The sequence below is a fragment of the Panicum virgatum genome, chromosome 3N, assembly GCF_016808335.1.
Source record: "Panicum virgatum strain AP13 chromosome 3N, P.virgatum_v5, whole genome shotgun sequence".
Lineage (NCBI taxonomy): Eukaryota > Viridiplantae > Streptophyta > Magnoliopsida > Poales > Poaceae > Panicum > Panicum virgatum.
Genome location: NC_053147.1, coordinates 25,892,654 through 25,919,437, shown reverse-complemented (window position 1 = coordinate 25,919,437; position 26,784 = coordinate 25,892,654). Strand labels below are relative to the sequence as shown.

The window sequence follows — 26,784 nt, the reverse complement described above, 5'->3', positions numbered from 1 at the left end:
CGTTTCAGCCAAACGGCTTTCGACTTTCTCACAGCTCACAGACCACAACAGCTTTTCTCACAGCCCACAGCCCACAACAGCTTTTTCGCTCAGCCACAGTTCAACCAAACACACCATTAGAAGAGAGGGGCCAAGAGCGACGGGTTGAGTGGATGGTGTGGTGAGGCAGCGGGATCGCCCCCGGGCCATTGACGGTTGGAAGACAATTGCTGCTCGTGAGCCACAATGGGCCTTTCTGCGACGTGCACGGTCTCGCAGTCGCACCTGCAAGCTGCAACCCTGAACAGCCCCTGCCATGTTAGGTTGGCAAATTCGTACACGCACGGATACGGCCCCTCGCGGGATAGCCAACATGTAACACCTCATGTGTTAATCACCTATAATTAAATTTAATCACGGCTATTAGTTTTAAACCTACGTGACTAACCACTAGATAAAAATTTTCTATCAGCTGGGCCGGACCGGTCCGACCGGTTTGGACAACTAGTCAGACCGGTTGAACCTGTTGTATTTGTTTTGGGCCCCACAACAATTAAAACTAAGTCTCTATATCTCCCTCACCAGCACTCTCTTCCTCTCTCATGTTCACTCCCTCCCTCACTCTCTCCCTCAAGTGCCCTCCCTCTCCCTAGAACCCTAAATCCCAAATCCTCCACCCCAACTTGAGCTCAAGGCCAAGGAGGCTTCAATATGGCGTGGAGCACCTTCTTCTCCGCACGCTCCTCCACGAGGTGCCCTTGATTTCAAGTTCTTCACGCTGAAAAATCTCTTTCAAGGTACTTTAACTTGTGCCGGCCCGATCTATCTTTCGAGGAGGTTCTAAGTGATTTCCTTTGGTCAATCGTCTCTATATGAATTCCTTCACTAGGATCTAAAGGGGATTTGATTTTTGTTGGTTAGTTTTCCCGCAATAAGGATTTTTATTTTTGGCTGAAAACATGTTTATCGAAACTTCCGACACGCTGTCGGAACTTCCTTCACGTTTATTTTGGGTAGGCCGAGCACCCCTTGACGGAAGAAAACTAAAACCTCCGACAATCATCGGAACTTCCGACACTTTGTCGGAACTTCCTACACATTTATTTTGGTTTGGCCGAGCGCCTTTTGTCAGAAGCTCAAAACTTCCGATGGGGGTCGGAACTTCCGATCAGCACTGAGCCGCAGAGCTTGTAAAATGCACTGAAAATTGCAGAAAAATAAAAAAATGCAAAAATAATTTTGTTAGCTTCATATCTTCATGCTCTATATGATAGAACCATGAAATGTATTGTTTGACAACTTTTTCTATGCAGATTTATTTATGATAAATGAAATGTATTAAAATTTGCATTGCATTAATTGGCATATCATATGCATCTCATGTAGATGCGCTAGATGTACCATGTATGGACGTGAAGCACGCGATGTTGGAGCCGAACTACAAGATGGTGTTGGTGGACACATCCAGACAATGAGAGGACCTGCTGGAGCAACCGAAGACCCAGCCCAAGGTCGGAAGGGCCCAAGGCCTACTAACTTAGTGTTACCCTAGGCAAGCCCTGGTGCATAACCTACTATTTTAAATTATGATTCATTATATATTTATTATTTTATTACTTGTGTATTATATTTTTAGAAATTGTCTGTAACCTTAGTTGCATGATCCCTAGGTTACATGGGTCTTATACTAGTATGTGTAGGTCAGTAGCACTGCTATGCTCAATAGGTCTCGGTAGAAGTCGAGTGATTTCCTGTCACTCGCGAGCTATAGGGTAGTAGTCGAGTAATTTTCGGTTACTCGCGAGATATCGATGTCTTTATATTTCAGTATATGAGATATGGAATGCAATATGGAATGAAGGAAATTGAAGACCGGATGGGGGAATGATTATGAGATGTAGGTATGGCAACAGGATAGGTTTCCTGGTTGTCCTGGTCCCGTCTGTGTCGATTGAGGACCGTACCATTGTTGGCAGTGCTGATCGGGGATTGAACAGTACTAACCACATGCCGGGAGTTGGAGGTAGTCGAAACCGGTAAGCCTAGTACTGCCTCGCTTCAAAAGTACAGAACTTCATCACCACCCCTTAGAGTAGTCGAGTGACCTCGGAGAATTGGGGATGCATGAATTTACTTTTGAGAGTAGTCGAGTGACCTCGGAGAATTGGGGATGCATGATTTTATTTTTGGAGGTATCTCGTAGGGCTCGGCTGACTATATGTAGGTGGGACGGTTTTGTAGTTCGAGGTGGGGAGGGGAATGATTATCATGTATAGTCCGACGGGGCAAATACGTGCCGTGTTGGTTAGGTCCACCTTGTAAGGTTAAATCGAATCGATTCACCGTGACTCGCGGATATGAGAGCGCGATTCCAATCCAGCACGCGAGCGCCAGGGAGCGTCCTCGCGCTCGATTTTCCGACCGCGGCCCTGCGTGACTCGCCGTCTGTTGCGTGTATAGCATTTCGTGACTTTAATTTCTTTCCTTTCATGAGTCCACGTGATCAAGCAAGGTACATTATCTTTTTTTTCTCTTCACCATTTATCTTTGTCCTCCTCTTTAGACTCGGTGGGAGGGAGCGACACAGGTATTTATTTTCTTTTTTCATTTCTATTTTTTCCCTTCACATTCCATTGACAACTTTTGCATGAAAATCATACTAAAAGATTATACCGAGACTTGTGTTCCGAAATTGTATGATAAATTTGAGCGTAAAAAGTTATACGAGAAATCTTCCAGATAACATCTTTATACAATTTATGCTAAAATGTTGTCCTCTGTAAGTTATATTTATAAAAGTATACATTAAGTTATATATGTATCATGAAAGTTGTGCTAAAAATTGTATTTCAAGTTATTACGAAAGAGTTGTATGTAAAAGTTATGTACACCATAAAAAGTTATGATGAGAATTTTTCCTTTTCAGTTGTTCTCTTTTTTTATGTTCTATTATGTGTTGAAGTTCTCTTGACAACTTTTTTTTATAAAAATTGTTGACTATTTGTACTCAAAAGTTGTATGATGAATTTCATGCGTAAAAAGTTGTATGATGAACTTGTGTAAAAGAATTTGTACGAGAAGTCTCCCTGATAAAGATAACATTCTACAAGTTATGCTAAAAGTTAAGTACAAGTTGTACTAAAAAATTATTCCTTAAATTGCTAGAAAAAAGTTATACGTAAAAGTTATGTATATCATAAAAAGTTATGATGATTATTCTCCACTGAAGGCGCGCAAAAATTATACTAAAAATTTATATTTACAAATTATAAATTTCCAAAAATAGAAAAATGCAGAAAAAAAAACTTTCCAAAAAAGGAAAGATCGCTGCTGTCGGAGATCGCGCGCCAGGAAGCCTCCTGGGGCGCGCGCGCGGACTAGCATGGCCCATATGAGAGTCTTGATCTCTTTGTCACATCGTAGTAAAGTTATATGGAATATGGATGATATATGATGATGGTTACCCTAGATTATAATTTAATACTCTACTATGTTTTCTTAGCTTATGCAAATAGCCAAATATTAACTGATGGTTAATCCATATAGAATCTTGAGCCAAAAGCCTTGCATGTCTAGTTAGTGGGCTAAGTATACCCACAGTCGGGTAAGTCTTGCTGAGTATTAGTTGCTCAGGATTCGTTGTTTACACTGTTTCAGGTATAGAAGCTAACTAGGATTAATATCGGTGGGCTCGATGTAGCTAACCAAGATTAATATCGGTGGGTTCGATGTGACGTCCTCGCGTTTTCGTAGTTATCGTTTCGTTTTATTGGTTCTCAACTAAATCTTTTTCTCTTAGGTTATATTCTCTTCCGCTGCTGTCATTTATTTTATGGAAATTCTAAATTTAAAGATATTTTTATAAATATATATTGTTATCTATTTTGTAAAATTGTATCATGCTGGTACCGTCTGCGCTCGCATTCGTGCGAGACTTTTGGTGTGTTTTGGTCGGCCTGTGGGTTGAAAACAGACGGTCAAGTTATGTCTAATTAAGCTAATGCGTCTGATGTGTTCAAACGATGGCCATTATAGTTAATTAGTCGGTTTATCTTGGCCGTTGTGTCACACAACCAGTAGTTGACAATTATGGAGAGGGAGCGCAGAAGCCTGCGATGCGGGCAATACATGCGCTGCCTAGTATGTAGGCTGTGGCCAGGACCGCGCCACTGCCAGTCTGCCACAGCGCAAACGGAAAAACAGGTCCCTGTGTGTCCTGTGCCTGTGTCAACTACGGAACTTCTGCGACGCGTCGTCAGCGATAGCATAACACACAATTTTCGAGAAAAGAATCTTACATATATGGAGCACTAAACGAAGTTTATTTGCAAAACTTTTTCACGGATGAGTGTAATTTTTCACGACGAATTTAATGATAGTAATTAATCGATGATTGGCTGCAGTGATGCTACAGTAACTATCCTCTAATCGTGCGGTCAAATGCCTCATTAGATTCGTCTCGCGAAGTAGTACAGGGCTGTGGAGTTAGTTTTGTAAATTAACTTTATTTAGTACTCTTAATTATTGGTTAAAATTTTATACTATTTATGCTACTCTCATCCAAACAAGACCAACATTTTTCTTACCCGCACCAATGTACTACACCGCTGGGAAAGTTCCTGCGCGGGCGCGGGATGAAGTGATGCGAGATGACTAGCAGGCTAGCAGCTAGCTCTGACTCCCAGCGCGCATCATGCATGGCTACCGCGCACAAACCCCACACACGGTCGAGCTCCGATCTCGATGGCGAGAGGTCGCGTCCGTGGCAAGACTCCGACGGGTTCAACGGCGCCGATCGAGTCCCGGGTGCAGGCAATGGAGTGGAGTATGGGTGCTCATCTGGTCTACGACCGTAGAGCATGGGTGCGGAAGATGACCGCAGCTCTGCAAGAAAACGGAGCAGGGTCGCTGGCTCCTGGCTGAACTACGACTGCTACACTACATGTAGCCTCTCCGCAGCAAACTCCTCATCAGCTTGGCCAAAAATGGACCTACCGGATCACCTGTTCCAGAGGCTAATAAGTCCTCGTTTAGATGTGTAAAGTTTTGGATGTAAAATACTGTATCACTTTCACTACTAAAAAACAGGCATTCAGCACCGGTTGAGAAGGGCCAAAGATACCGGTTTCCCAACTGGTGCCCCGCAACCGAGACCATTGGCTTGGGTCTAAAACACCGGGTATTTAACCCGGTGCCTTAGGCACCCATTGGTACCGGTTGGAAAGTCCAACCGGTACCAAAGAAGCTGCCACACTGACGCAAGGTGGCTGCCCCCTTTGGTACCGGTTGGTCTTTCCAACCGGTACCAATGACCTTTTTCCTTTTTCTCAAATCCAGTTTTATTTGTTATATTTATTACTGTTTATTTTTTTATAATTGCTAAACACACTCAGGCTCTACAGTAATATACGTTTAATGGTCGTTCGTGTTCGTTTTCAGAGAATATTTGAAACTAACTAAAATTGAAATGCGAGCAGATAATTAAGCTAATTAGATGAACTAATATATTTACAAATTTACAAACATCAAGGCATAACGTTTAAAAATATTTACAAATGTACAAGTCATGTTTGTAGTCCAACTACTGGTCCCCTCAGGAGGTCGATGGAAGTCCTCTGTGGATGTGACCGTCGTGGTAGAACTTGCCTCTAGGATCCAAGATTTCATTCAAAATGAATCCGGCAAGCTGCTCGCACACGGCGTTGATCCGATCAGTACAGTAACGTTCATCCCCCATTTGAGACATCTATCATTTAGGAAAAAAGGATTAACATCATGTGCGTTAGTACAATTATAAAAATATACTAGTGAACGGTTTGGATGTACTCTCATGTCTTCATCAGTTGCCTTCCCGCAGGGAGTCATGATGTGCAAGTAGTCGCATACGTAGTACCCGCACCAATCAGTTCCTTGTTATTGTCTCGCACACTTAAGGAGAAACAAATAAATTACTCAATTTAGAACAATTTGAGATTATATACTTAACTAGACAAATCTTTATGAATCGACATACCGGATAATCCATGTTAACGTTCAGTGCGGACCTCCATTGACCACGTCCTTTGTTATTTTTCACAAAAAAAAATTTCAAAACATGTGCTCAAAGTTAAGTTTGATATTCAGGAATTGTTATTAACAGAAAAAAGATTTAATTGTGCAAACTGAACTTACCTGTTCAAGGGGTCTAGGATATGTTGGATTGCGGACTTTGGATTTCTCATTGAGTCAAAGACTATAAGATTGCCGGTCTCTACAGAAAGTATGAGTAAAATCCAATGATAACTGCAAATATAGATAGGATATATACATACATGCATTAGACGACTTAGTATTTATTTAGTAATATAATAGAGAATTGAGTCGACCAAGACTTACCCAAAGTTGTATGGTATGAATATATAGGATTTGTAATTTTGCATAGTCAACGAATCGTACATGTTTTGCCACGTTTCTTTGTAATTTTTGTTGAGCACTTTCTGATTGACTAGCAAAGGAGACATGAAGCCGATCTGATGGTGCCATCCATGTTTTCGGCTTCTTTGGGTCTCATGTCTAAACGATACAATAGAATTTTTATAATGCACACATATAATTATGTTTTTGTTAACAAAAAGTATTAATGTTGAGGTAAGTAATAGTTACAAAACTCAAATGGTGATGATAGAGGCGTTGAGGGCTTGTCGATGGTAAATGTGATATAAATTTTCAAAGTACACCCAGAAATCGTCCTCCCCGCGGAAGAAATCATGGTCACGATACTTGACTCCAAACATTTTTCCTTCATCATTCGACATTCGCAGGTACCATCTATGCCAATTGAACATCTGTATGCCTAGACTTTTCTCCTCTTCCTCAGTGACAAAAGGTTTTCCATGGTGGAATGGAGTAAGAACGGGAGCGACAGGGATTTCCGCCTCCACTTGCCCCGTTGCCTCCTCTAGCGTTAATCCAGTTTCAAAAAAGAAATATCGCGGCCTGTAGGTCTGCCTGGAGTTGTACGTCCGTCGGGTGTATGAGTGGCAACCCTGGCTCCCGGAGGGGCTCAAGTTCTTTTTGTTGTGTGCCAAGCTGAGGAATGGTCTTGCCACATTTTTTCTTCAGATTTCTCACCTTGTGTGCCTTTGTCAGAGTACGATCATAGTCCGAGGGTAAGCTTTTCGGTTTTGGTGGGTTATCTAGGTTTGCGAGAAACTTTTTCCCTAGTTCTAGAGGTACCTTTTCCATCGGCGGGGAGACTTTAGGCTTCAATTGTTCTTTTATATATCGAGCAGTCTCTTCTTCCAACTCCTCAGCGGTTTTCTCGTAGGTTAATTTTCTTTTGACCGTTTTCTGCTTCTTCTTTGAGGGTCCAGCCGCTGGGAGGGATGCTGTCTTTTTCTTTCCTTTTTCTGGTGTAGGAGGAGTTGGAGTACTCATGGCCCTTTGCGCCGACGAAGACGGTAGTGAAGGAGGTGGTTGTGGGGACGGCGGTGAGGGAGGCCGCGGAGATGGGCGATCGGTCTGCACGGGAGATGTTGTGCTTGCAGTAAGTTTGATGTCGGCCTTGCGCCATAGAACGACCCCGTGCAGTGCGTCTCCCAATGTTCTCTCTCCATCCCCTCCAATGAAGTCGAGCTCAAGATCCTCATTATTTTCAACTATCTGCTCGACTGTGACGGAGGTGTAGCCAGGGGGTATCGGCTTTCCATGAATTGTAGTAGAAGGTTTAGGGGCAGGGCTGACACGTATGCGACATGAATGAATATATTTCTTGCTCGCACATGAAGCTCGCACGATATTGGCTCAATCTGTGGTTGTTGTTCCGCTTGTACGTCGGGCGCCGCCGTGGATGCACAGCTGCTGCGTCGCTGAGAGGCCGGGCTTATCACAACATCCGGGTGCGACCCAACAGTGCCCCTTTGGCTCAGAGCTAGCTTCACTGCCTCATTGACCCTGGCGTCCATCTGAGATTCCAAGGACGCAACCCTCCTGTTCATCTCTTCTTGTATGGCACGAAATTTCTCTTCCTGTTCGGCTTTGCTCTTTCGGTGAGTCTTGTAAGAGGAATCTCCTGCCCAAGCAACTTTCCATGGGACCACGCCGATGCCGCGGGCTCGTCCAGGGTGTTCCGGATTCTTTAATGCCCTTGTCAGCTCATCATTCTCCCTTTGAGGCTGGAATGTTCCTTGTTGGGTCTCATCTATTGCAGCGACTAGATCGCGGGACACTTCTTGCATATGCTCGGGCACGACCAAACTTTCATCCAACTGGTTTAGTGTCACGCCATTAGCAAGTAACCACCACTTGGATCTATCCAGCCAATCGCAAGCAGTCGGCCTGATGCCTCTATCCATAAGGTCCTGCTCTATCTTCTGCCATTTTTTAACTGACTTCTTGTACCCGGCAGCCCCAAGGTGATGGTTGTACTTCTTATTTGCTGCATTCACCTTGGCCTGTTCGGATTTTTCTTGGGCTTCCTTTGATAGTTTGTATTGTTTGAACTCCTCCCAGTACGGTTTAACCTGAGGAAGATCGTCCCAGTTCGGCTCCTTATCCTTCTTGATGTAATTGATGTACAACTTCTTCTTGAAAGTTGCAAAGGCAAGGGCCATCTTTTTCAAGGCACATTTCTTCACAAGTTCTTGGTCAACTCCTTCAGGAAGAGTGAACATAGCCTTGAGTTCTGCCCATAGCATTTCCTTCTGATATGCAGACACGGCGTGTTGCTGTTCTTCGGGTTTGCTCGTTTTCCATAGTCTTGTGGTGATCAAAATTCTTGCCCGAACAATAACCCCACATTGATTGACAAATTTTGTGCTAGCAACCTCTGAAGCACTTGGACAGCCCTCTACGTCCACTTCTGTGACGACCTATCTTCCCTCCATTTTCTTGGTTGGCCGGCGTCTCCCTTTTTACTGGCTCAAAGAAGTCGATGCGGAGGTCGACTAAATTACAGAAAATATATGTCAATCGCAAAACTAATCTACCAAAGTCATCATGCATATAGTTTTAAGATTCGTACTGGAACATGCTGCTGTTGATTGGGCAGCGGCGCAAAGTCATCATCTTCTTCATCGGCATCTCCAGACATATTCAGTAACGAATCAGCTATCCGAGCATCTTCTTCAGTGATTGGCTGGGTGGTGTTGGCCCTCGTATCTTCGTTTATTGCGTCCAACATGTATTGCTTGGCGACCTCATCATCACTGAAGGGGTCCATCCTTAACTGAAACCGTAATAATGTGTTAGAGTACGTGTTCATCCTTCAATGAAGTAGGAGAATTCAATTCTTTGAACGAATATGCGTGTTTGAGAGTGTGTGTCTGTGTGTGTATGTTAGAGGGACAGAGAAAGAGAGAGAGTTAGTGAGTGTGTGTGTGAGTTAGTGTGTGTGTGAGTCAGTGTGTGTGGGTGTGTGCATGTGTGTCTGTGTGTTTGTGTGTTAGTGGGATAGAGAAAGAGAGAGAGAGTCAGTGTGTGAGTCAGTGTGTGAGTGTGTGTGAGTGTATGTGAGTGAGTGTGTGTCGAGGGTCGATACTTTATATAAATGTGTTAGAGTGTGTTAGGGTGTGTTTGTGTGTGTGAGTGTGAGTGTGTGTGTCGAGGATCGATACTTTATACAATTGTGTTAGAGTGTGAGTGTGTAGTAGACCGGTTCAGTTACGGGTCGCTGTCGCGCCGGGCTGCTTCTCCGTTCTCTCGTGCCCAGAAGCTTGTGCGCGTGCGTAGTAGACGATGCTACCTGTGTAGCTCTGTACAGCGAGTGTACGTGGGCCCGGATCGGCCGTTCCGACACGTTGGCATTTCGACAGGACCTAGCTAGCGAACGTTATTCTACAGCTCGGCCGAGTCGGCTAGCTGGGACACCGGCGCATGGGCTGCGGCTAGGGCCTTGTTTGATTCCCTCGTGCTATGAACAGTAGCGCGGGAATCTTTCATGTATGGAGGTCTAAACGAAGTCTATTTGCAAAAATTTTTTCACAGATAGACATAACTTTATGCGGCGAATCTAATGAGCCAAAAAAATCTTGGATTGGCTACAGTGATGCTACAGTAACTATCGTCTAATCGTGCGGTTAAAGGCCTCATTAGATTCGTCTTGCGAAGTAGCACAAGGGTTGTGGAATTAGTTTTACAAACTGACTTCATTTAATACTAATAATTATTGGTTAAAGTTTTCTAACACAATTTGTGCTAGAAACCAAACAGGCCCCTGTGCAGAGCAGAGGGAGTTAAAGCCGGCGGCGAAATCTAGGCGGCGGTCACGGTCCGGCCGGCTGCCGGTGCGAGACCCACCGCCGGCATCGTCGGTCGATGAGGTAGCTAGCATATTGACGGGGGGGGGGGGGGGGGGGGGGGGCGTGTTTCGCGGCCCGTCATCTTCACCACTCATCACCATAATTCGATCCATCGTCGTCGTCTCCATAATTTGGGCCATCATCTAGCCCGGGGGGGTCTATAGTATAGACTCGAGAGCAGCCGCACGAGGCTGGTCTGTGCTGGACCACTGCTGCACGCTGCACTTTGGCCCTGTATTTTTACCTGTAAATTTTGTAAACGAAAAAAACGTCACATCGAATATTTTCACATATACATAAAGTACTAAATGAGTCTATTTACAAAACTTTTGCATGAATGATTTGTAAATCGCGAGACGAATCTAATGAGCCTACTTAATTCATAATTTGCAACAGTGATGCTACAGTAACCATCTGCTAATTATATATTAATCATGGATTAATTAACATCATTAGATTCATCTCGCGATTTACAATCCATCTGTGCAAAAAGTTTTATAAATAGACTTCATTTAGTACTTCAAATTAGTAAGATTCCAACGCAAAATTTTTACATGTAAAGAACTAAACACGGCCTTTCTCGGCAGGAACAACTTTGGAATGGTTTGGGCAGTCTCAGTGGGAGTTTCATGGACACAGTTATCAAAACTGAAAATTAGATAACTGTGCCAGATGAATTTCATGGTGTTGAAACTCTTCTCACGTCCCATGAAACTTCAGTCTTATCTCTCCTTGCCATGTCAGCAAAATTGATGATATTTAATTCTATGAAACCTTCTATTGAGACTGGCCTAATGCTGCCCAAAATCAATTCATGAAGGCACAAATCTAGACCTCAAATCAATGAAAAAACTGACCCAAATCCATCACCGAAACTGCTGTACAAAATCATCCGTGGATTTCGAAGACGAGAAATTTGGGAAAATCAACCTAAACGAAGAAAACAAACAACACAGAATGGATGAAACATGAGACCGCGAGTGCTTCAAACGGATCGAATGAAATAAACTGATCAAATTGAAGAGAAGAGAAGAAACCAGATCGAACCCCTGCAAATCTCCTAATTTGGGCGCCTGGAGAGCTCCACCCCCAAAATGGAGCCGGCGAAATGAATCTGCCAGAGGGGTGGGGAAAGTCGCGGTTCCCGAAATCAAGTGGACCCACATGTTAGCGGTAGAACAAAACAAAACCACAAAGCGGTGGGGAATAGATCAGATCGAATGCGATAACAAATCCAACGGCAAGAAAATCGAATGAGCAACAGCATCAAATCACCCGAGTGAGATATAGCTTTTGCCTAAAAGAAACAGCTTGCGAGAACCAAAAGCAAAGTAGCGGCCCGGTCCGCACCTAGGGAATTAGGACTCAATTGGGTGACATTGTGTAGCAATGTCACAATGTAACATTACCTGGATCTGAGCCCCCCAAACCAATCATATGGCTCGCTGCGTATCCCGCCCGCACAGCCCCGTTATCTCTCCGTTTTCACCGGTCTTCCAGCGCGACGGCATCCATCCCGCCCAATCCCCCCCCCCCCCCCCCCCCCCCCCCCCCCCCGCGGACGGCGCTCGCCCATCCCGCGCGGGAGGCTACTGGGACGCCGACGGGCCCGTCGCGGGGGGGCCGCCGCCGCGCCTGGCGCCGGGCTGCTGCCGCGGGAGGCCAACGGGCCCATTGCCGGCGCTCGTGGAGGAGCAGGAGGCAGGCCAGCGCGACCAGGCAGGCCGTCGGGCTGCAGCAGCTGCAAAGGACTAAGACGTCCAGCTGCTCCGCTCTGTATGAATCGATGGCTACTCTGCTCTGCTCCTCGTGCCCCTGCAAAGGACTAGCAATAGATTGTCAATTCAGTTCAGTTCTAGTTCATATGACATGCCAAATAGGTTTAGACGTACCATGATCTAGATTTTGTGTAATTCTTGTTTTATATCAGTATATTTCAGATTTATGACTTACTGTTTGTTATTTTTTTAAACGAACGGCACTCGACGAGTGTGTTTCTATTAATATAGCAGAAAATACAAGACTACGATCCTGGAAGGCCATAGGCAGGAAAAAAAAGAAAAAAAACAACAAACTCGCCCGGTTGGATTGGGGCGTCAACACGGGTTACCGCTCAACTATATACACTGGCCGGTTGGATTGAGACATCAACACGGCCAAACTCTATTCACAACGACGGCAGAGGAGAAAATGCACAACCGTAGCTTCTACCTACCATCGCACTCTTGCGGCTATCGAAACAATTGAAGTGTTCCAGCGTTGATAGAGGAGCAGAAGGGGCAGACACCACCACACCAAGAGGCCACTGCCGTGCAGAACCCAACGCCGCAGTGCTGCTGCACCCAAACCGACCGCTCGACGGCATGAAAAACACCAAGTCCGGAGCAACCCAACGCACGGGGGGCTCGCCACTTCCGCCATTGGACACCACTCTCGCGTGCGCGGGGACCTCCAACCCGCCACTCAGCACGCCTCTCTCGTGTGTGGGGACCTCCAACCCGCCACACGGCACCACGCTCCGTACTCATTTCAGGGATTACCGTCGAGGCAGCAAGAAGAGGTGCCCCCCGGAACAAAATCAAGCCGCCAGACCACTGCCGTGGTTCGAAATCATCACGTTGCTTTCCCCCTCGCACGAAGACGCTGCCCTCGAGCCAGAAGACCGAAGATGTCGCCCGCGCCGTCTTCCGACGTTGTACCGCACCGGAAGGGTTCAGCTGTGCTGAACACCCCGCGCGCGATCCGCTGCAGGCCAAGTCGTTACTGATTGTCGTTGCCGCTAGCGCCGTCCTTCAAACACTGTCCCGCACCGCACTGGAGACTGCCATGCAGCTCCAAGCGTCGCGGAACGTTGCAAGCAGTCGAACAACAACCGAGTGATGACCCCCGGCCACCAATAGAAGAGCAGGCATCTTGGCGTGAGGTAGGCAACCCCCTTCTCCGCACGCCCTCCGACAGATTTGTCACCACCGGCCGAAGTAAACCGCGAGCAGCAGGCCGGCCAAGTCGCCGAATGGTGTCTCTAGAGATGACGCCTCCAAGAAGGTCACGACGCCCACAGGCACCGCCGTCGCTCATCCAGGAGCTGGACCGGGTTTTCACCCAGACCCAGAGACCTCGTGTAGGAGGGTTGCAACTCCAAAATGGCGCCCTCAACAGGGAGAGCGACGCCCGGAGGCGCCGCCGCCATTTCACCAGAATGAATCTGGCGAGGGCTTTCGCCCGGAGTGCCGGCACCATCACTGCACGCGTTCGTCGCCTCAAGCCGGCACCATCACTGCGGCCGCCCCAACCAAGGGACGCCACTGTCACAATTCCACAAAACCCGCTGCCGAAGCTTCAACTCTCTCCGCCGTCCTCGCGACCCGGCAACGCGCCGGCGCCACACCGCACCACCGCACCTCCTCGGTTGCACCTCGCGCAGAAGGATGACCACGGCGCCGCGCTCGCATGCCGCCACTGGATGACGCCCGCACAGGGCACGCCTGCCCACGCACGGCTGCGCCGCCCTGCCGCCAGGCCAGCCTGCAGCGCCGCCGCGCACCGCACCCGCACAGACGACGCCCATGGCCTCTCGCAGCGCCGCCGCGGTCGCGGCCGCCACCGAGCACCGCACCTGCCCGCGCAGAAGGACGCCCACGGCCCCAAGCGCCAGCCGGACCACGGCGTCGCAAGAAGCAGCAGTGCAGGCCGCCGGCGGCCACGCCACCACGGCGTAACCGAGAGCTTCGCAGGCACAACCTCTCCACGCTACCACTCCACTGCAGCACAACAGCACGCCAACGCCTAGACGCTTGAGCACCCGCTCGCCACCATCGCCCCCACATGGCGCGACGCCCCCTCACGGGCACAGGGCCACCTCCACAGCAGGCCTCCTCCACCGCGGCCGCCTCCGCTTCTGCACTCGCGCGCCCCGGTGCCTCCTCGCCGTCTACGCCTGCGCGCATACGGCGCCACCGCGCCCACGCCCGACTCCCGCGCGTCGCTGTCCTCGCTCCTGGGAGCCACCCGCCGCCGTGCCCCGCGCCTGGGAGGATCCGGCGCATGAGCCGCCGTCGACACAGATCCGCCACCATGGCCGCCGGATCCGGTCGCGAAGACACTGGATCTGGGCAAGCCGGCACCGCCGCGGCTTGCCCCGCGCCATGACCCTCCGACGCCATGCGCGGCCGCGCCCGCCAGGCGAAGGGGGATGAGCAAAGGCGGCCCCGCCGCCGCCGTCTTCGCGGGCCGCCCGGGCTTCCGTGGGCCGGCTCCGGTGGCGGCGCGGCGACGGGGAGATGGAGAAAGGGGGCGGCGGCGACGGAGGGGGCTTCTGCCCGTGTCGCCCTGCGTGGGGGCGACGCGGGGGTGCTAGCAAGCTTATGTAGGGCTACTGTTTGTTATTAATTCTCATGATATATTCCATCAATTCTCATGACAGCAGAGATGAAGCCTTTTTTTGCGGATAGAGATGAAGCCATTTGGAAGATTAGATGGAAGCTGCTGCTGATGAACCTGTGATTTGTGTACCATTGTCACACAACATAATGTGAACGCCCCATGTATTCTGAATTTTGTAGTTGTGGCTGTTGGCTATTTGGTCCAGTGCCTGCTGGTCATTGTGTCATTTGTTTGGGAATTACCCGTTGTCTGTGAACTCTGAATTTTTGTGATCTGTGAACTGAATGCGCTATTTGTATGTTTCAGGTGCTAAATTGTTTGCTGTGAACTGTGAAATATGAATGTTCTGAAATATGAGATTGTCTGTAATTTATTGCAAAACACAGTGTTGTGTGGTTCTGTAGATGCACCTGGTGATACACTAGTAAAACTGTTTCTCTGTTTGTGTGGTTTTGGAAGCAGCCAAGAGCTGCAACAAGCTTGAATGAACTTGATGAGACAACATGCCTACCTGATGAGGACATACTTGCTGCAACAAAGGGATAAACTGAATGAACTGAAACTCTACCCGCCTACCTTCCTTCCGGTCCTCACTACCTTAACAATGGAAGGGACTATCATCATTAGTATATGTACGTTGTACTCCAACAAGCAGTTGCCGTCCCGTGGAAATATTTTCTTTGCTGCCTGTGCTTTGTATGAATCGATGGCTGCTATGCTCTGCTCCTCCTCCTGCCTCTGCAAAGGACTAAGACGTCCAGCTGCAGCAGCCCCGACGGCCTGCCTCCTGCTCCTCCACAAGTGCCGGTGATGGGCCCGTTGGCCTCCCGCGGCGGCGGCGGCTAGGCGCCCAGGCGCCGTGACGGCCGGCTCCCAGGCCCCTCGCGACGGGCCCGGCGCGTCCTGGCGCCCTCCCCACTAGCGGCGGCGTCCCGGCGGCCGCCCGCCTCCTCAGTCAAGGAGAGGGACCTCGCACGAAGGCCGGCCGCCGGATCTCCCTCCGCACGAGACCGGGATGGCGAGGTTCGGCAAGCTGGAAAGCGGCAGGGGCGAGCGTCGTCCGCGCGGGATGGGGAGCGGGAGCGAGGGCGGGACGCTGCGCGCGGATTGGGTGGGATGGGCGCCGTCGCGCTGGAAGACCAATGAAAACGAGGAGATAACGGGCTGCGCGGGCGGGATCCGCAGCGAGCCGTAGGATTGGTTTTGGGGGATCAGATCCAGGCAATGTTACATTGTGACATTGCTACACAATGTCACCCAGTCTGACTATCTGAGTCCGGGGAATTGCCGGGTAGGGATTACAGCTGCGGAAAATACTGTGCACAACTACAACTCTGTTTCTACGGTGTACATCGATTAACTGGTGCTAACCGTGGGGGTTACGAAGTTATACAATGTTTTCATGGCAGTGGTCTCTGGCTCTATGCGCACACGAATATCAGGGTCAGACAGACCATTCCCCAGCCCAGCACTGTGTTCTTTGCAAGTACTGTTTAGTTTCCTTCAAAATTCCAAAACTTTACAAGATTCCACATCACATCGAATCTTTGAACACATGTATGTAGTATTAAATGTAGCTAAATAAAATAACTAATTACATAATTTGTTTATAATTTGCGAGACGAATCTTTTGAGCCTAGTTAACCCATGGCAGGACAATAATTTTCAAATACAAATGAAAGTGGTACAGTACTTTACACCCAAAACTTTTCGCATCTAAACAAACAACGCGTGGGACATTATTATTGTAGCTGCTGAGGAATCTGCGTCAGTGGCACATCTGGGCCGCAGATGGAAGTAAAAGAAGCCCACCATAGGAATCTGCGCAGAAGAAGCCCACCATAGTACAAGCGCGTGGAATGAGACGACTCCCATCCTAAGTGGAATGAGACGACTCCCATCCTAAGTGGGCAAGATTTGAATTGCTATCGTGGGAGATAGCCTGTTCATCCTCATCAGTTCTTAACCCTAGGCGCGGCGTCCGGCATTCAAGCGGAGCAGCTGTGCGGCGCCCGGCTGGCGGATTCGGCGATAGCCGGCACTGGCGGACCTACGGGGTGGTCCAGCCGTCCAGGTATGCCATGGCATACCCTAAGATCCGCCCCACCCTGGAATCGGACTGCGCGGCTGCCGCTCGGCCTCGTCGCCTCCTCACCTGGACGCCGCCTCCGCCCCCCGAATCCCTCTCCTCTCCTCGGCTCTCGCATCTCGCCCAGGCAACAGGCAGGCGCCGGCCAGCTGCGCGTCCCCCTCCCCCGGCCGCGGCAGGGCGCCGGCGTCCCCATCCGGACGCTCGCCCGCGCAGCGCCGTCCCCTTCCCCAGCGCCCCATCTCCGCTCATTCGACGGCCAGGCGCAGCCTCTCCCGGCCAGACCGCGACCGGGTGGGCATCGCCAGCGTTCCTCCCCTTCCCGGGCGGCCTTCGGCCTTCCCCGCTAATGCCTCTTCTTTTCCTTTTCCTTTCGGCGCACCTTCTCGACGCGACGGTGGGCAGCGGGCGTCAAGCGACGACAGTGTTCCCCGATGCGATCCTAGATGTGCAGCCACGGACGGCTGGGGCTCTCGCCTGCGGCTAAAGCCAACATGAATTTAGCAACTATTGGATTGCTCATATTTCTATATTAAGGAGCTAGCAGTAATCGATTTGATAGTTGTCTGTTGGGGGTTAAATTGTGTGGATTATGAATGGCAATCACTGTATTAGGAAGTTCGATCTCGTGCACTGCATATTCAAAACATAAACACGCGCTGATAGGCGAGAGGATTTATTCCGTATCATGACTTGATATTTGCTTCTTATTTACATAAGTCGTGAAAGTCTGGATGTTTGCATATATCTTGATTCTTGCATGATCCGATTCATGCGTATTGGTGGGTAGTGCTGCATATTTGGCGTGGCAAAGAGAAAAAGATACTAAAAGGAAAAATTTTATTGTGTACTGATTTTTTAGATAATACCGAATACCAAATTGTATGTTGAAATTTTAATGCGGCATACCCTAAATTTCAATCCTAGGTCAGCCGGGGCACGACGCGAGTGGCGGAGAGCAGCGGATTGCTCCGTTGCGGAGGGCTAGGCCTCGCCGGCGGAGGCAGGCCTTGGGCGCCGCGACGCCACGTGGCCGCCGCTGCAGCTGTGGAGGGCGCGGCGCCGCGACGGTGGGCCAGACAGCATGACGGCGGGACGGTCCGCCGGTGTGGTGAGCCTCCTTCTATTCTCATCGCATCCCTCGCTTCGTATCTCCTTTCCTGTCCCCGTATCAGACTCCCCTCACATTTTGAAATGCCTCGTCTTCTTAAATCGTGATACATTTTGACGGTGTCATGTTATTTTAGCTTCTAGTTTTGTTGTTGTATGCTCACATGGATTCCAATTTTGCAACGATCGAACAAATCGACAAATCATGGACATAACTGGTAACCCGAACAGTCTAATTTACTACTCATCAATTCTGAGCCTTGTTTTTTTTTTCTATATTAATATTGGTTTTGCTGTGTGCATATCAGTAGTGCTATTGCCCCAATGCCTAAAATTACTTTTGGACCTGCTGCTACTACAACCAGGAATCCTTTGCCCCAGCTGCTGGTGGGACACCATGGAAGGGGCGGCTACGCTCTTACCACGCGACCCCTCAAAGTTTGCCCATGCCGAGACTCCCTTCCAGTTCCAAGAACCGAGAGGTGGAAGATGAGGTCTGCCCAACTGCTGGTGGGACGCCATGGAAGGGGCGGCTACGCTCTTACCACGCGACCCCTCAAAGTTTGCCCATGCCGAGACTCCCTTCCAGTTCCAAGAACCGAGAGGTGGAAGATGAGGTCCGCCCAACTGCTGGTGGGACGCCATGGAAGGGGCGGCTACGCTCTTACCACGCGACCCCTCAAAGTTTGCCCATGCCGAGACTCCCTTCCAGTTCCAAGAACCGAGAGGTGGAAGATGAGGTCCGAACATTAAACAAGAAAGTTGTCCCCAAGAAGAATGGGAAATGCCGCAAAGCTGGAGCTGCGCGGCAGCCGAGGGCACTTCGATGCCAGTTGCTGCGGCGTAGGGGGAGCGATCCAGAGCACTCAATTGTGATTGAGGATGAAGTAAACGAGGTAGGACCCATTCTTGCTTAATTTTCATCCATTTTATTCCTGTTCAATCTTAATATGTCATACTTGTTGCTTTGAAGGCTTGATCCAGTTCACATTTAATTCATAGCTTGGAGAAAGTTTGTTGTAATTTGTACTCATTCTTGTAGGAATATAAGGTAAGGGATGATCAATCAGCAATGATGCCTCTACGCAGATCTCCACGATTCCACCAGGAAGATAAGATTGTTGGGAAGCCGTTATTGCCACCAAATTGCCAGGAGACATCTCATAATACAAAGGCTCAAAATGCAATTAGGAAAGACAGAAATCAAGTGAATCTGAAAAGAAATAGGAAAAATGCTGGATTGAAGCCTTTGGCAAGGATGAAAAGCCACAATAAGCCTCATCAACTTTGTCAAGATCCTCAAGATATTTTTACTAGGAAAAGGGTTACAGGTGTACCTCGCATGAAGAGTGAGAAGCAACAAGAAAAGCCCAGTCATTCTGTGGTGCTGACAGGTAAGAGGAAGAGAGGCACTGAAAGGTCATCAAAAAAGAGGCCAAGTTACAACTACAAGGAACCTAAATCATTGCCTGCATATTTCCAAGAAAATGTACCTAGCAATGAACCTAAAAAGGCCATCCACAAAATGATTGAAAAGGACCCTTCTATTGTGGCGAAGCCTAAAGCTGGTCATGAGAAATTGATAAACATTGATGAAAACATTGACGAGCCAAGTAGGACTGAAAGAGAAGGAATGGAAAATTTTTGTGGTGCAGATGATTGGACAGAAGAGCAGGACATGGCATTGCGTAAAGCTTATTTCACTGCACGACCATCCCCACATTTCTGGAAGAGAGTCTCAAAATTGGTAATTCCAGTCCTAACATCATTTGGTTTAGCATTTTTTTCATCTCTTGTAAAATGCAAGACCAGACCAAAAAATCATTATCAAACATTAATTTGTCTTGCTTACATAAAAGATGAGAATGCTGTAGTTAAAGTATTGGTTGAATATGTTTTTTGCAATTTTCAGAAATAAATCTCAGTGCACATGGTCTGGTCTGTATCAATTTATTATCAAAGTTTCTGTAGTTAGGTTCTTCCTGCTAATGTATCTATGATGTAGGAATTATATGGGATATTAAAGTCACTAATTATGGACTGGACGTGGAGAGAAATTTGTGCTGATTAGTTATTTTTATTTTTGTATATGCAAAGACCCTAATGCATAGTAGAACACCAACTTCTCCTGGGTTAGAGTTACACTGGCTACACCGTTGAAGTCTGGAGGTCAATAAAACCCCATCACCAGTCTGGGTTTTGAGGCTGGTACAACCTTCTTATGAGCAAAATCAGGGGATGGTCGAGTTTTTTTAATGCATAGTAGAGCAACAGCTTTAAAATGATATTAAATTTCAATAGGAGTTCATTCTTTTTTTTTTTGAATGACTACAAATTTGCAAGTCAGCAAAAGGGCATGGTAAGCCAAATTCACCAAAGAGTAAATTGCACCAGCTGTCCCTAAACTTGTTCGGTGGTGTTCTAGGTCCCCGAACTGCCAACTGCAGTTCCATGCCTCTAAACTTGCTAAATAGTTCACTCAAACCTCCCTAATTAGTGTTGATCTGTCTATTTGACATGTTATGTGGCGTCACTTCTCCTTGAAGGTTGTTGCTTGATTTGTGAAGAGGAGGGAGAAGCGAAATGAGAGACGAGAGTTCTGCCTTATGAGTTGCTAGCATGCCACATTGGCAGCTACACGCTAATTATCAAGATTTGGACCACAAGTCGAGTACACACTTGCAAATCTTAGGGACATGAACATGCAAATTAATAGTACGGAGACCAAGGTGACACTTGTGAACAAGTTTAATGACCCCTGATGCACTTTACTCGTCACCAAATAATGCAACATTTTAAGAAATGAATAGCTAGTGGGGCTGAAATATAAAAACTTGAGGGTTAAATTGTCCTGTTTGTTCAACCAAAATAATTTGAGGCCTCATAGTGATGGTTATCTTTTCTTTTTCATACCTCACTGAGATACTTTGGTGGTAGGTCATGTTTCTTATTTAGCATATTTCTATTTATTTGGAGTTCTACCTTTAGTCTCAATGATCTTTGACACACTTTTCAGGTGCCAGGGAGATCTGCCAAAGACTGCTTCAACCGAATTCATGCTGACCTCTCGACACCCACTCCCATTGCCCCACGTCCCAGAACATGTAAAACAACATTTTCTCCTATAGGAAATTTCTCATTGTCTGATCCAAAACTTCCAAATCTCTTGGAATCGACAGTCGGAAGGCAAAGGACAGCTAAACAGAAGAGCCTAGCGACTCAAAAGACGGTGAGGCATTTGTTACAGAAGCATTACCTCGTCGACCAAGCTCAAGAGGCCGATCACTTTTCATTATTTGAAACCTCACCAAGTGCCTTTCAACTGAACATATCTTCTGAGTATTCTCCTCAGACTCCCGAAAGTTATTCAAATTCAGGTTCTCCAGGCAAGTGCAGTGGAAGTTTGTCAGCACGAAAGAAACCGTTTTCACAATTAAGAGCTGAGCGAGCAGAACCGAGCCCAGCAGTTCTGAAGCCCATCAAGAATGTTATCTTACATGAGAAATATGTTGACCAGTTGTCTCGCAGAGAAGGCACAAAAAGGCCTCGCAAAAGGACTCCAGGCTCTAAAGGCGCGGGTTCTGCGACGACTGTTTCTCGGCAGGAAGCTGGTGGCCTGAAGGCTGCAAAAAATGCTCTCATCTCGGAAGCAACTGACTTTATAAGCCAGTTCAAGAAGTTGCAAGCCAATTCCCTTGTGCACATTGTTGAAAATAGAGAGGATGATGATATTGAATGTGATGCTAGTGATAATTGCCATGATGATGATAATTGATAAAGAATAAGGAGGTTCTTACAGTAGCTACCATTAGCATTTTTTCTTTTTCTTTTTTATCTTCATTACTAAAGCTGCACTTTGGATAACATGGCCAGTTGTGCCAAAACACTGGCTAGGTATATGCAATCACTGTCAGCTTGTTATGCATCTAGTTTTGTGCTTAGCGGCATATGATCCACTAAAACAACTTGTTTCCTGTCTCTACTGTTACATTTTGAAGGATGAACTTATAAGAACAGATCCCAGTTTTGCACTTAAAGATGTTGGAAGTGGCATGGTCAATTTGCCAAGATAGAAAATTGGCATTTTCTAGTACTGGAGGCCTCGGTCTGGTGATCATACATGTGGATCAGCTTCCTCTAAGATGTCTTTGACCCAGGACCTAAAGTCAGCACAAGAGCATTAAATTGCAGCCTTTGCAGATCGATACATGTGGATGCACATCTACGTCATACCTTGAAATTTTATTTTCTAAAAGTGGCTTCAGTATCAATTCTGCAGTTCAGTGATTTGCACCAAATGGTTTGTTGTTATTAGGGGTGAAGTGTGAATAACACTTATGAGTTATGTTTGAAATTTTGTTCGACTATTTTGAGCCTCCTGTTTTCTACAATTAACAATTAAATATAGTTGCATCTTATATGAAGTCTGTAATTGTGTATAATCTGATAATGCGCATGAACTTCTCACCCGAGAAAAACTTATCAGTAAATAGTATTTTGTCCAGTATTTGTTATTTTGTTTGTTAAAAAATGATGTGGTTAAGTCGCTACATGATTCTGTTGCAAAAGGAAATAATATAATTTTTCCTTGAACTAGAATTAGTCTGGTGGGTAAGTATTAAGCTGTTATCATAGTATAATTAATATATTCCATTTGTAGGCTCTGTTAATACTCCCTCCGTTCCAAATTATAGGCCGTTTGACTTTTTTAACCCCAAGTTTGACCACTCGTCTTATTCAAAAATTTGTGCAAAATATCACTTCTTTTGTTGTGGCTTGCTTTATTAATACAAGTTCTCGAAGAATGGTTTAAATTTGACTATGTTTGCATAAATTTTTTGAATAAGACGAGTGGTCAAACTTGGTGTCAAAAAAGTCAAACGACCTATAATTTGGAACGGAGGGAGTACTTTATTTCACTGCTTGTATTGCAGTAATGATGTTACACAGTTGATGCATTGTTTCCCTTGTTTAAGAAGAAACATACAGGATACTCCAAGTTCCACTCTGCATCTTCTCTTGGGGCTGTTTTCTGTAGCTAGCTTCTAATAAAAATTTGATAGCCGGTCCTTGAGATCTTGAGCGGCGCTGCAGGTAAAATGAGGTATGGCAAAACAGGGCTTGAAAATTGTGGCATCACAGTTTGCTTAATGGGAGAAGATATCCAAGTGCAGCCTCATGTTACTTAAGAATTACCTTATCTTCATTTCTTTTGGTGTCTCTTAGTTTATTTGCAGGGTGGCCATGATATGGGTATCTGCTAGCATTCAGGATTGGAAACTAGTGTAAGTTTCAAAGAATTACCTATCTTCATTTCTTTTGGTGTCTCTTAGTTTATTTGCAGGATGGCAATGATATGGGTATCTGCTAGCATTCGGGATTGGAAACTAGTGTAAGTTTCACCTGGGACAAGACTATTTTATCAGAACAGATTAAATGCCAAAATGAGTGGTTTGGACAATGTAAACATAATTTCTATGGAGATCTTGTAGAGCTCAAGAATTAATAATCATCAGTTGGCCATCAACCTAGGTATTTTCTCTGTAATATTAGTGGAGAGCTCTTCCAATATCCACTGCCACTGGTGATCAAAATATATGTTAAACTATTTCTACTCTTGTTAGTTGTTAGTACTAGTCCATCTGGAACCAATTCTAAAACAGCCTTGATGGCTAACTGTAACTGGTTTCTGAAGAGCCTGCTTTGCACCTGACTTTTGTGTTATTCTGATTTTCCAGATGCCTGAAGACTTGAACAAAATGGTTCTCTGGATGCTCTGCTGGCCACACAGTTGATTCTTTATTTTTCTTGTCGCAGGTACTAGAAGATGTTATTACTTAAATGTTTTACTTGCTTAACTGTGTCTGCCGCTAAAGATTGGTTCACACAAGGTCAAATTATGTTATACTACTATCCCTTTTTCACAACACTGTATTCCGTTCACATGGAATTTGAAGATTCACGAACTGCATGACATGAAAAATACGACCTTTCGATTTACGTACACACTCAAGCATCACGTGCCTGCCATTGTACTAACACAATTTTACGTGAATAGCACAAATAGATACATTATTGTGGATTTGTGGAGCCCAGAACATACCTTGCAAATGGGATGATTGACATTGACTATTAAGTGTAGATGACATAGCGTGTTTCCCTTATGCTCTTGTTTGCACTGTTGAAAATAAATTTACTTTTTTCGTTTTTTGTACTCCCACTTTTGATATGGGCATAGCTACAAAGTAGAGGGCGGTCCAGTGTCAGTAAACAAGAATAAATACATTCATCATGGCTCTGAAACTGACCGCCGTGGCTTCGGGGGTGGTGGCTTACCGGCAAGCTTGTGCACTACCAGGAGCCATGGTTCGGTGGTAGCAACCATCAGCAACAATTGATGGGCTTGGTGTTGAGAGGGGGGGGGGGGGTTTAATCCTTATTGCTGGGTCGCAAGGCTACAAGTAGATAAACAGGGAGATGGGCCTAAAGCTTTTGCAGCACCGGAGCGGTAAGCTAGGCTATTACTTCATGACGTGCATTTTGATGGGTTCAGTTGAAGGACCTCGCAATTCAGTATGATGGATTGTAGCTTTTTATGGGTCAATCGAACATTGGTTGAAATCAACAAGATTCCTCATGGGAATGGACTAGTTTATTATGTCATCGAAGCTGGATTCATTGGTGAGGAATGGGAAAAAAAATAAAAATGTAAGGAAAAATGATTAACAGGCAATTGACTCTTAATAGAGTGACTTGATAAACAAACATTGGCCATATATATATATATATATATATATATATATATATATATATATATATATATATATATAAAATCAGATAGTGCCAATAAAAAGTTAATACACCAAAAACTTTGGTATTCTTTTTAGATTTGAGTCTACTAAATATTCTTTCAAAAAAAAGGTTTACCAAAGACTTTAATTTGAACAGAAAAAAATACAACCCTGATTGTTACAAGTCTTTAACATATTGGTGCACCCTATCTGTAAATAATCTGGCTATCAACCTGTGTATATGCGTTTTCTCTGCACAGACTCATCAGTCATATGATTGACAGGACAGGAGTACATGAGTCGTCTGATTCTCATATATATGATGATTTTATGTTTCCGTGTGCAGCATTGTTGATCTGAAAGATAGATCTGAAGGGGAAAAAAAGAGACAAAGGACTTTGACGCATATGCTCAATGTGTCGACACTAATGATATGAAAGATGGAAATGAGAATGGAAAAGAGACACAAAGTACTTTGTTCCAAGCATATGCGCTCGACACAGATGTCTTGGTATGAAAGATGGGAATGAGAAGGAAAGAAGAGACACATACGACTTCGTTCCAAGCATATGCTAATCTTCTAGGTATGTCTTTCCCTCACTGACCATCTAGCGAAGATACAACTTACTCTCAAAAAAATCTAAGATGCAACTTTCTGAAACTTTTGTTTACCAGTATTGCACAAAAGGTGTTTGGCGTAATCATGAACATCCCCATCACTGAAATCTTTGCCTCTGTTTTCAGGAGAGGCATCTCAAGTTATGAACATATTGACCCGTCGGTAGTCTTGGATTCTGGGCCAAAGGAAGCGAGCAGCTGTACTGCTGTAGCTTGGCATTGATGCCGCCCAACCCGTATTCCAGCTCACTCCTGCCGCCCTTGTGATGCCACAGTAGTTGAGCAGCAAGAGGTCGGTACAGTACTCTCAACTGCTTTACCTTTATTCCTACTACTATCTTTTATTTTATCCGCTTGCTTGCTCTGAAAGTCTTGAGAGGGTGATTGGCAGAATGTTTATACAGTGGCCCACATTCCCACACTTGCCACCCAACTATTCCAAATGCGCTGTCCATGAGTGGATTCTGGATTTGTTTTTATTATCTGATTTCGGGACCACACCTGCTATAAGAATTCACAAAAGTCAGAATAATACAAGTACAGAAAAAATCACTGGAAGAAAGTTCTGACGTCCGTGCATAGATAAAAGGTTAAATGGTAGCAAAAACGCTGCAGATTTCTCTATTTGGGATGTATGAAGCAGACTGAAGCACTCAAAGAAGAGGAGATAGGAATTGGTTTTGTTGGAGGACGTGTTTGTTTCTGGGAGCAAAACTTCCGCTTGGGTTCCAATATTCCATCCAGCTTCCCCTGCAGATTGCTTAGCAAGGAGACCACCAAAGTTGAAGTGTGCGTGTGTGTTTTTTTTTTTTTTTGGACTCACCAAAGTTGAAGTGTTGAATGTACTTCCTCGGGACAGCTGAAAAGAAGCTTTTTTTTCGTAGGATTGGATTCCAAACCCTCCGATTCCTCCCCGACGTTCTTTTCCTTTTTTTCCTAATAATGATAAATAAACTGAGATTTTGCCTTAATTCTTCCGGGAGTCCCAAACGTTCCACCAGGCCTGTATAAGCATAGCCGCACGGGGCCCCCAAATTGAAAGGTTTCATAATTAGCAATTGGTCCACCTAAACATCCGTTACTTTCCATGAATCCCACTTCAATGTGCAAGTAGGGGTGGTAATGGAACGTAGCTCTACTGCTCTCTTTATAATTCAATGTGGCTTTTAATATTTTTAACTTAAAATTGTATAAGATTAGAGTCCGATCTTTTAATTATATAGGTTAAAAATTAAAATCCTTTACTACCCCTGCCTGCAACAAAATCTTACAGACTAATGCGGCACGACTCAAAGCGTCGTCTTCAGGTTTCGACGTAGAATGCATGACGTGATAGACACAAGCGTAAGGGCCGCATCGGCGGCACTGCGAGTTGCCATCTGCAGAGTATAGGTCCTGCTGTTCAAGGGTTGCGCATGCTATTATTTTTTAAGGGAACGAATGTTGATATCGGAGTCTTGCTGCGCTGGTATCCTCATATGTCTCATATAATATTTCAATTTTTTATTTCTTAATTAGGATGCCATGGTATCTAAAT

At 46.0% G+C, this 26,784-nt stretch overlaps 1 protein-coding gene and 1 long non-coding RNA gene across 11 annotated transcripts; both read left to right on the top strand.

The window, feature by feature from the left end:
• Positions 1-16,574: 16,574 nt before the first annotated feature.
• Positions 16,575-22,125, top strand: LOC120665362. 8 transcript variants are annotated; one of them, XM_039944918.1, is made up of 5 exons: positions 16,575-16,713; positions 17,656-17,839; positions 18,204-18,734; positions 18,881-19,585; positions 20,855-22,125. In XM_039944918.1, exons 2-5 carry the CDS (start codon positions 17,813-17,815, stop codon positions 21,611-21,613), a joined length of 2,022 nt encoding a protein of 673 aa, XP_039800852.1. In that variant the 5' UTR covers positions 16,575-16,713; positions 17,656-17,812; the 3' UTR covers positions 21,614-22,125. The 8 variants fall into 8 exon arrangements, with proteins under 8 accessions (XP_039800852.1, XP_039800855.1, XP_039800853.1 ...); XM_039944921.1 differs by having other exon boundaries at positions 16,603-16,713; positions 17,661-17,839; XM_039944919.1 differs by lacking the exon at positions 16,575-16,713 and adding an exon at positions 16,725-17,022.
• A 507-nt stretch (positions 22,126-22,632) lies between these two features.
• LOC120665363 lies at positions 22,633-26,364 on the top strand. 3 transcript variants are annotated; one of them, XR_005671152.1, is made up of 4 exons: positions 22,633-23,230; positions 23,577-23,655; positions 24,976-25,213; positions 25,374-25,816. It is a non-coding gene; the product is annotated as an uncharacterized LOC120665363 (long non-coding RNA). The 3 variants fall into 3 exon arrangements; XR_005671150.1 differs by having other exon boundaries at positions 22,633-23,370; XR_005671151.1 differs by adding an exon at positions 25,863-26,364 and having other exon boundaries at positions 22,635-23,655; positions 25,374-25,539.
• The last annotated feature ends 420 nt before the right edge of the window (positions 26,365-26,784 follow it).

What these genes read in the sequence shown, in the direction of transcription:
- LOC120665362 (XM_039944918.1), top strand. Translation starts at nt 17,813, where the DNA reads ATGACGGCGGGACGGTCCGCCGGTGTG. An exon ending in CGGGACGGTCCGCCGGTGTG is followed by an intron (nt 17,840 to 18,203) that starts GTGAGCCTCCTT and finishes TACTACAACCAG; the next exon opens with GAATCCTTTGCCCCAGCTGC. An exon ending in GGAAGAGAGTCTCAAAATTG is followed by an intron (nt 19,586 to 20,854) that starts GTAATTCCAGTC and finishes CACACTTTTCAG; the next exon opens with GTGCCAGGGAGATCTGCCAA.